A 10,761-nucleotide genomic window follows, 5' to 3' on the forward strand; every position below is an offset into this window, starting at 1 on the left:
GTCAAGGTTCAAAGTTTTTTAATGTCACGTGTTCCAGTGCATTTCATGTTATGATTTTTTTGTGTTCAATTCTAGTCTATTCTGTCACCTAATCAGTTTTTAACCCTGTGAATGCTTTTTGGCTGAAGGATTGATTTTACATACTAATCTCTAACAAATTTGCAACCCCAGGGGGGTCTGAGCCCATTAGGCACTAGGACTTTTTTTCCGGTTGGAGATCCAGCTATGGTTCTTTGAAAATTTGAGGGAAAATTGTTGCAGTTTATGGAGCTAAAGATCCACATCTTTCACCATTCCAGCTTTAGGAGTTAATTATATTATATTATATTTTATATATAATATAATAAATAAAAAACAACCTTAACCCCACTGCTGTGTAACTATGGGACAGAACATGTGCTGGATTTTACCATTTAACCCAGAATGCTGTTGTTCATTTGACCAAACCTTACTACGGTTGTGTACTTTATAATAATTTTCCCATAATAATGCAAACACACATAATTCAAAAAGAGGCCACTGTAAATGTGCATTTAATTACATTTTATAAATAGACTTATTATGTGTGAATACAACTGTACCACTCCACACACACTCGCCTGATGTGTGTGTGGAGTGATACACCGCATGCTGAAAAACTCCCAGGTGGGGAGGCACTGCTTGGTGTAATTGTGTTTGTCAAACACAATGAAGCCTTGAAACAAACATCGACAGCCCCCAGTGAAGAGTCTGTTTCAATGGTGTGGCCTGAAAATGAAGGCCTGGCACATCGTTATGTCAAAATGTGCAGGAACAGTTGATTGGTCTCTGCATTTTGTAAATACTCAACTATGTTGGTACCCACCTGTTAATTACACATATTCACTTAATGTTTCAATATAACTGACATTTAATAATTCAAAATATGACCAAATTCAAATATGTAAAAGGCAACAAATTAAATTTGTATTCAAACTTGTATGTTGACCAATTAGCCTATTATAATGAGGTTTGCTTTCAAAGGGACATGAGATGACAGCCAGAGACATTTCAGCTTTTTATTTTTATTTTATCATGGTAAAACCAATGATAATGAACACCCACATGCCAGGTTTTTAAATTCACGAGAACTATTTTGAATTTGTTTGCTGACATAACTTAGATGAAGGACATAAGTTTACAAAGAGATGGAAACAGACAGAGCGAGGACAGAAAAGCAGAGGGAAGCCAAGGAGACATATAACAGAAAGGATACTGGAGTAAAGACTGGACATTGTTTAGAAAAGTGATAAATTATAATAGGCATATATAAACATATTATCTACAAGCCAGTAAGTAAAAAAAAAAAAAATAGACACATGAAAAAATGCTGCTGGGGGGAGGAGACATCTGGACTTGCATCTTGCTTGCTGCCAGTGTGACCAGACTCCAGATAAGTGGCAGAAAATGGATGCTGCTTCGATGGAAAAATACACACACACACACACACACACACACACCACACTACACACACACACACACACACACACACACACACACACACACACACACACACATATTTGTTCTTCTATTTTGTGAAGACACTCATTGACATAAGGCATTCCCCCTTACCCAACATTCACCTCAACCCTATCTAAACCTAATTCTAATCCTAACCCTAAAACCAAGTCTTAAGCCTCACTTGAAGGCGTGTCAGAAAGTGAGGACCGACTTCATTATTATTATTATTATTATTATCATTACCAATGGCTTACATTCTAGAATTAGAATCTCCATACCAGCAGAGAAGAAGAAGACGAGCTTTTACCTTGAAGGCACAAATTCCCTTCCGGTGCTATCCATGTTGTTTCAGTGTGACTTGACTCTGGAGGAAGAAGGTGTCCATGATGACAACTTTGAAATACCAACAGTAGCCAGGGGGGTTGTAATTACCTGCGTGCGTTAGCGAACATGTTTATCGCTGGTCGTCGCGTCGAGTGTCGTCTCCGTTTGGATATAGCTTAGCCGGACTGGGGCTAGCTAACCAGCTAGCATGAACTCGGGCCGTCGCTGCTTTTGTTTACATCCAGTTCTGATGATGATGATGGGCCCGGAGAGGTGTGTTAGCTAACCCTGTTACCAGAGCTGTTTCAGGGGGAAAGTGACATCCTAAAGCCCGGGGGTCGACCATCCAACAGCTGCCACCTAAGGGGTAAACTCACCAGCAGGTTTAACTTTTAAATATACTTACTGTAAGTTACATTTACAGAACAGCGTGTTATTATTTGTATTACCTTTTACATTACTCACGAACGGTTATCGGAACGGGCCTACCTGTTTGAAGAAGACCTAATCGATTAGTTGATTGACTGAAAATTAATCGTCAGGTATTATGATAATAAATTAATCTTAAGGTAATTTTTTCTGCCAAAATTGCCAGTTTGTTTGTGAGAATTAGCAGATTTTGTTTGTGTTAATTTAAAATAAATTATGTTCTTGTAGATTCTACATTGTGCTGCACACAAATAAAGGTATTTGAAGATGTATTAGAGGATTTTGATTTTGACAATAAATCAGCAAATGTTTGGCATTTCTGCTCGAAAAAATTATTAATTATATATATGGTTTTCTGTCAATCTGGCAGCTCTTAATCAAATCAATTAGGGGTTAAGTGTTCATATTATCATTTTTTGTGAAAACATATGAATACAGGCACATTTAGCATTTTCATATTAAAGATTTCTGTCAAAGTCTTGAGATATTACTTAATTTTTGGTGTTATGTGTGGTTTACATTTTCCTTCAATAACCACCGTATATATATTTCAGGGTTGCAACAATTAGTCCTTAAATTAACAAGGTTGATTAACAAGCAGATATTTCAGTTAATCTAATAATAATTTTTGTAATTTTTTTAAGCAAAAATGCCAAAAATGTTTCCAGCTTTTCAAATATGAGGATTTGATGCTTTTCTTTGTCATAAACTTGTTATTTATGATGTTTGGACTTGAACATTTGAAGGGAATCGCTGAGCTCAGTTAGAAGTAATGATTGGAATAATTTAATATTGTGTATCTGTCAAACAAATACAATCCAATATTTGCATTGTGTTTATTTTTTCCTTTATATTACAGCTACACAACATACTGGTGCTACAGTAACATTTCATGAAAATACAGTAAAAGTAGTAAAACCTTATGCCAAATAGGCATATTTATGTTTTCCTATTGGGCTGCAACTAACTAATTATTTTCATCATTGATGAATCTGTCATTTATGTTCTTGATTTATCAACTAGTTGTTTGGTTTGTAAAATGTCATGTATGTCAAGTATTTCCTAAAGCCCAACATGACGTCTTCTGGAGACCAAAGCTCAAAGCCATTCAGTTTACTGTCACAGAGGACCACAGAAACCAGAACATTTGATATTCACACATTCAATTCACATTTGAGAAGCAGAAACCAGGATATTTTGTATTTTTTGCTTAAAAAATGATTCCATTATCAAATTAGCTACCATATAAATTTTCTATGCATTGACTTATTGACTAAGTTTTGTGGCTTTTCCCATTCAAGTGAATGAAGAAGTAGCTTCAGACTTATGTACCCCACTGCATGAAATAGAATAGTGGCAGATTTTCACATTTAAGAAGCTGAAATCCGAATATTTGTCTACTTTTGTTTGAGAAGCGACTAATAGATGATCAAAATCACTGCTGATAAATTTTCTTGAATGATTAATGATTGCAACTCTAGCAAAGATTATGTTTCAGCTGCAGCTTCTCCTTTAATGCCTTTTGAGGGACGGTTTAGAAACGGCATGAAATGAAATAAATATATTTTTGTTTTGCAGTGATGGAGGTGTCCTCACAGGATCCATCCCTCATGGCTATGGACCTGTCAAAGAGCTACAATCCCCTGACCCGCAGCCACACTGAAGCCATGGACCTGGCAAAGAAGCCAGAGTGGTACCACCGACGCCCGCCGAGCTGCAGCACAGACATCGCCTCCTCATACAGATCCAGAGCCTCGTCATCCTACAACTCTCTCTCCACGCAGCCAGGAGCACTTGTCCACTGCAGAGACATGGAGCAGGGCCCTGAGACTTTAGGTAACTACATGAATTCAACACTAGCTCCGGGGCTGGATCTGTACCACGACGGAGTTCACAGCAACCTGTGGCATCCGGGTTTCTACGGGCCCGACCAAAGCGGCGGGCCGGTTCCTGAAAGCAGCGGCGGAGAGGAGAGCGACAGCGGTTCTGATGTTATTTTCCTTGTTTCCTCAGCGAAGGAACCGCTCATATGCAGTTCTTTCATCCAAGACAGCGTGAGGCACATCGTGGAGCCTCTGTCCCCGGCTGTGTCCTCGCTGGATGAGGGGAGAAGTTGCTATCACCTACCTCAGCCGCTGAGCTCGCCCAGCCCTGACAGCTCGTACTCAGACGACTCCTCAGACAGCTCAGTGGACATTCCCGTTCATCACACCAGGCCTGTAGTCCTCCTGTCAGACCTCAGTGCTGTTTACGGCAACCCGGCTGAATCTCCCGTCGACATTTCCAGCGATGACAGCGACGTTATCGAAGTTTCAGTCACTAATGAAAAGAAGAAAAGCCACACCTGTCCTTACAAGAAGAATGTTCCTTGTAAGAAGAGTCTGTTGAGAGAAACTCCCCCTCAGAGTGAGGCGGAAAAGGATCCACCTAAAGAAGTGCGACGTAGTCCCAGAATCAGAAAACCTGTCTCTGAAATGCCTCAGTTTACCTGCAGTGTGTCTCGCCACAGTTTGAGGAGACAGGTCAAAAATGATGCGGTGGGTATCTATAATGAAAGTTGTGATTCTGATGACATGATGGAGTACGCGGTGAGGTTGTCCAGCCCAGAGGCAGACGAGCCGGTCTCACAGCAGAATGTGTCCGAGAGAGTGAGCAGTATTTCAGAGGAGTCTGATGTGGACGATCGGACAGAGAAGAAATCAGTGCAGAGTGAGCAGCAGCCTCATAACAGAGCTTCGTACGCAAAGAACATCAAACGAAAGAAGCCGCTCACCATTCAAAAAACGAAAAAGTTAAGACGAACCAAACAAAAGCAAACGCACAGAATCCCCCCACAGCAGCACCAAAAGGCTTCATCGTGCAGGAGTGTATCAGTAAACAAAAAAACGGTCACCAGACGGAAGAGTAAAAAGCGAACTCAGACGGGACCTTCTGCTCTGTTTTCTCCCAGAGAGCCAGAAATCAAGCTTAAATATGCAAAGATCAAAGGGGATAAAAAAGACAAGAAGTCTGACAGTTTTTGCCCCTTTGTTCACGTGGAGCAGAGGATGTGCACCGTTGTCAATTACAAAGAAGAGGAGGTGACAGTGCGGAGCAGCAGAGGAGGACAGCAGCAACCAGCTGCCAGGTCTCTGTCTGGATTTGTTCCCAGTACGTCCTGCTTCCAGCTGGGTCGGCTCAGCTCGGAGAGCAGGTGTCAGGCTATGCTGCTGTGCTGCCTGTGCGGTCAGACGGCCAACATCACAGGCCTCGGGGACCTTCATGGCCCTTACTACCCTGGCAGCCCGTCTGTGGACTGCCAGAACTGCAAGACTGAGCAGAAAGAGGAAGAGAACTTACACGGACTCGCTAATAGCCATTCCGTGAATTCCTCAGATGGTGGTTGTGATGGTCGTGACTGCTTCGCTGTCAAAAGTTTGCATGACGGAGACAGCAACTCTCTCCCAAAGGTGCCTCTTCATCTGGATGAGTGCTGGATCCACGAGGACTGCGGCATCTGGTCCACCGGTGTCTTCCTAGTCAGAGGGAAGCTGTACGGGTTGGAGGAGGCGGCTCGGCTCGCACAGGAAACAGTGAGTGACACAAACCAGTGACTTTTTTGGGGCTTTTGTGATTGATTAATCGGCAGATTATCTTTGCCAATAATCGTTATGTCAATATAATGGTAAAAAGGTGACGTCTTCAAATGTTTTGTTATGTCCAACCAACTGTTTGAAACTAAAACATATTCAGTTTACTGTCATGTATGACGAGGAGAAGTATGAAATCTTCACATTGAAACAGCTGGAATCAGCAAATGTTTGAGATTTCTGCTTTAAAAAAAAGACTAAAGCGATTAGTTGCTTATCAAAAAAGTTTTCTGTCAATCAAGTTATTGATCAATCGGCTAATTATTCTGGCTCTAGTCTTTTTATTCAGAATTAGGACCTGGTGATTGTTAAATGTTACTGTTATCAACTTTTTGTGAAGTCATAATAATTACAGGAACATTTGGTGTTTTGTTGATGTCAAAGTAGATTCTGAGTAAAACATTACTATTTATACGTTCTCATGAAATCAAACTCAATGTTGGTGTTATTTATGGTTGTCAATAGCCATTCAATGTATTTAAGAGTTGCAGTGTTTAATTGATTAATTAATTGGTTCATAATTTATTATTTGATTGACAGAAAATTAATCAGCAACTGTTTTGGTAATCGAATAACATTTAATGAATGAATTGAGAAAATAATCTGCAGATTAGTTGGTAGTGAAAGTAATCTTTAGTTGTTGTTCTACTGTATTTACAGTCAGTAATTATCTGTCTGCTGATGTAAATGAGAACAGCCTCACTGAGCAATGTATCAGAGCTGTGTTAAGTTACTGATAATAACCCAACAGCTGCTGCTTCACATTAAAAACCTTTAACTTTTCGAAAATGCATCCATGAATGAAGCAGGACAGAAGTGCAATTTAAAAAGCAGCTATAATCAGTATATTTATAATAACAGTATATCGATGAACAATGTGAAAGCAGTTGCTTGTAGTGATGAACCTACAGAGAATGTATCACCTGAATAAGAAAACTCTTAGTCATAGTGTGATATTAGTAAGACTAATGTTTGCTGTAATCATTCCCCCTGTCTAAACTGGCCATGAAAAGACCCCTGCCAGTGCTCTTTAGTGATGGAGGAAAGTTCAGCCAAAGGTAATAAGAGGCTTCAGTGGATTAGAGCTGCAACTAGCAATTATTTTCACTACTGACTAATCTGGAAGTTATTTATTTATTTATTTGTTTGTTTGTTAATTGTTAAGTCTATAAATTGTTGACAACCACAATTTCTCAGATCATCATCAGACGTCTTGTTTTCAGTACAAAACCCAAAAATGACTGTTAAAGTTCATCTGTTTTAACTTTAGAAGATACCGTCATGATTTGACTCTTTATTTTTACACAAGATGATCCCTGATCACTGGCATTGGAATTACATGAGGAGGAGATCTTTTCCCAGCCAGACAGACTTTAACAAATGTGAACCAATCCTCCAAACTAATTATTATTTTCATCAGTGATTCATCTTATTATCTTTATTCTTATTCAATTAATTGAGTAATTGTTTGGTTTATCAATCATCAGAAAAAGATTTTTGCTTTTTTTTGCTTAGTAGAAAAAAACATTTGATTATCAATATACACTCACTTTCCAATTTATTAGGTACATCAAACTAAAGCTAGTGCAGTCCAACACATCCTCCAGAGTGATCATACAGCTGAATCAGCACCTCTGAACTTTATAACCTTCATGACGGAGGATTTATTGCTGGACTGTTGTATTAGGTTTTATCCCTGTGTTCCTAATAAACTGGTAACTCAGTGTATATCATGAAAAATACTTTCACAGACCCAGCACTGTTAAAAATAAAACCATAAAGAAGAGATGCCATGTTTGTCTCTTTTCTCACGTGTGTGTTTCTCTTCCTCAGGTGTGTTCAGCATGCCAACAAACAGGTGCAATAATGGGCTGCTTCCAGAAGGGCTGTCCCAGAAACTACCACTACAGATGTGCCATCCAGTCAGGTACTGTCAGATTGTGTGTCATGGTTAATATAGGGATGAAATGGAAACTGTTGTTATCTTACTCACAGTATTTGCCCCTCATGTAAATAAATAGAGACGTTCTTCTGTTGTCATGATTCTTTAATGTCTTGGCTCTGTGCTCCTAAAACCTTTGCCTGTCTGTGTCAACTCTGACTGTGAACGTGTTAAAAGTGACAGATCTTTCAGGGGTGAGAGCTTGAGTCACTTGTGCTTTTTCTTATGTGTGTGGGAAGGCTGTCATTCTCGCTCAGCCTGAAATGACGAATCTTTGAGATTATTTTTTTGTGTACGTGTTTTCACGTTAATTGAAGGCTGTCATTCTCACTCAGCATGAAACGATGAACTTAAAGTCTTTGAAGCTCATTCTGTGTGTGTGTGTGTGTGTGTGTGTGTTTTTTAGGCTGCGTCCTCAATGAAGAGAACTTCTCAATGAGATGTACAGAGCACAAGGTAAACAGAAAAAATCAAAGAGTTTGATCCTGCCATTGAAAAGTCTGTTCGTCGGTTTAAAAGACTTTAATCAAAGTGTGAGGAGCTGCATGGCCTCTGGGGGTCGCTAGTGTAGCTTTTAGGCTGTTGTACTTTTCCACATACTCCATCCTACACAAACTAACTGTGTGAGGGATGGAGATGATGGGCCCCACAGCATCAAATCCTTGTCACTGTAGAAACAAACAGATGACAGTGAGAGGAGCAGCAGCACATATAAAAAATAAATGATGATAAATGTGGTTTTTAACACAAAAGTGTCAAATGAGAAAAGGACAAAGGGAACAATATGTTTTACAAGTCGATATTGGCCTGAACACAAATGAGGTGGCAGAAGCTGTTTTTTTTTTCCTGCACCGCTAAGTGTGTGTGTGTGTGTGTGTGTGTGTGTGTGTGTGTGTGTGTGTGTTTTCAGGCTAAATTAATATCTGTAAATCTGAATAATACACTGACCTAAGATAAAACCCAGTAAATCAGAATCAGGTTTACTGCCAAGTAAGTTTTCATATACAACAATTTGGTGTTTGGTGTTTTGGTGCATAACAATAAACATAGTAAGAAGAAAAATATAAAGAAAGTTAAAACAAAGCAAGTACTGCATGTCAGTTAGCTCAAATATAAATAAAAAAAATCAAATATTTACAATAAAAATGTGTAAATATATTAAAAAATATATGAATATAATACAATAATACAAATAAATATGTGCAATGTGAGACCTCAATCTGACCTCTTGACCTGTGTTTTATAAAAGATTACAGTATATGATGCCATAGAAATGTGTAATTTGTGTAAAAACAGCCTTTTAAATTTGCACTAACTACAAAACTACAGAAGCTCACTGAAAAACTTATCTCGTAAAGTTGCATTTGAAAAGCCTGATCGTATCTCATGTGAAGTGTTTACTACATGTGGTGTGGACCACTGACAGTGCAAAATGTAACAACAGTTTAAGTTTAGTTTAATATTAAACAGAAGACCAGTTTACTTAATTCTGCATTTATCTGAAAAACGTCAAAGCATACCCACTTTGAAAAAAATATTTTGGTGACTTTCTTTATTGTTTATTATTGATTACTGATTGTTTATTATCGATTACTGATGTGTGTTTGCATCCAACAGAACAAACCATTCACAAGTGTAACCAGACAACACAAGAGATGATGCAGAGGACGTGGGGGCACTGGAGGTGGGTATTTGTCTTGACGACAGGTGATTGTAATTGTCAATCAATCAGTCGATTAATCGATTAGGAAAATATTCCTCAGCAGCTATTTTGATAATTGATTAATTGTTTCATTTTCAAGTATATAATGTATAAAATAAATACTTGAATTCATGGTGGGGCCACACCAGTTTTGAGCCTCTGCTCTAGGATATTTTGATGCACATTTTCACTCTTTTCTGACTCTCTATAGACCAAAATAAATGATCGATTGAGAAAATAATGAGTAGATTAATTGACTGTAAAAAGTTGCAGCTCTAATTGTTTGTATTTAGAGCACTTCTGAAGGATAAGAATAAAATCAGTTTATGTTCATGTTTTATGTCATTTGTGTTTGTCCCAGAACGATCCACAGATCTCCTCAGGGTGCGACGTGAGCTGCCTGACTTCACCTCTGCTGTTTTATAACACTAATTAATGTGTGTGCTCGAGCAGAAGGACAAACCTTCTGGTAAGATTTCACTTGTCATGACAGACAGATCAAACCAGGGGCCACTGTAGGACTTTTATAAGACGTGTCTTTGTTTTGTTCTATTTCTGTTCTTTTGTAGGTTTGCCTTTAACACAGGCAGTTACACCAATTGGACTGAGCCAAGATGGGGTGTGTGTGTGTGTGTGTGTGTGTGTGTGTGTGTGTGTGTGTGTGTGTGTGTGCGTGTGTGTTAGTGTGTGCGTGCGTGTGTGTTAGTGTGTGCGTGCGTGTGTGTGTGTGGAACTTTGTATTTATTCCTCCTCTTGAAGATCCACACTTGGACTAGCCGCGTCACAAATACAGTTCATTATTTGAACATAAATAAATATATTAGAGTTTAAATTAGCTTTATTAATATGTTGTATAGAGTAAAATATCTTTATATAAGGCCACTTTTCTTTCTACTGTTTTTCTACTACTTTTCTATTACTGTTTCTGTTGTGCTTCAGTCATAACATAATTTATTTTCATCAAGATGCATGCACAGTTGATGTTTGCTATGATGCACTTTATCCTATAATTTTCAGCCGTTTATGTCTGTTTGTAGACTTTGTCCTTCCTTTTCTAATACAGTTATTTAAATTTAATATAAAGCTGCACTAAGCAAGATTTATATATAAAAAATATTGAATTTCTGTCTAAATCACAAAGTAGGGCCCGCAGAAGAAAATTTCCCATCCACACTAAGTGAGACCACAAACTGTACATTCACCATATTCCAGTGAAATTGTTTCTGGTGTCAGGTTTAGATGTTTCTCTGCTAACA

The 10,761-nt window shown here is 38.6% G+C and overlaps 1 protein-coding gene and 1 long non-coding RNA gene across 2 annotated transcripts; both read left to right on the plus strand.

Moving 5' to 3' along the window:
* Positions 1-2,146: 2,146 nt before the first annotated feature.
* On the plus strand, positions 2,147-5,656 carry LOC111217715 (transcription factor 20-like). The gene is made up of 4 exons (XM_022739700.1): positions 2,147-2,170; positions 3,811-4,068; positions 4,246-5,594; positions 5,648-5,656. Exons 2-4 carry the CDS (start codon positions 3,813-3,815, stop codon positions 5,654-5,656), a joined length of 1,614 nt encoding a protein of 537 aa, XP_022595421.1. The 5' UTR covers positions 2,147-2,170; positions 3,811-3,812.
* Positions 5,657-5,718: 62 nt separating this feature from the next.
* On the plus strand, positions 5,719-10,007 carry LOC111217628. Its single transcript, XR_002664962.1, has 5 exons — positions 5,719-5,804; positions 7,695-7,788; positions 8,210-8,259; positions 9,421-9,487; positions 9,867-10,007. It is a non-coding gene; the product is annotated as an uncharacterized LOC111217628 (long non-coding RNA).
* Positions 10,008-10,761: the final 754 nt, after the last annotated feature.

The sequence above is a fragment of the Seriola dumerili genome, unplaced genomic scaffold (assembly GCF_002260705.1).
Source record: "Seriola dumerili isolate Sdu_G_001 unplaced genomic scaffold, Sdu_1.0 BDQW01000044.1, whole genome shotgun sequence".
NCBI lineage: Eukaryota > Metazoa > Chordata > Actinopteri > Carangiformes > Carangidae > Seriola > Seriola dumerili.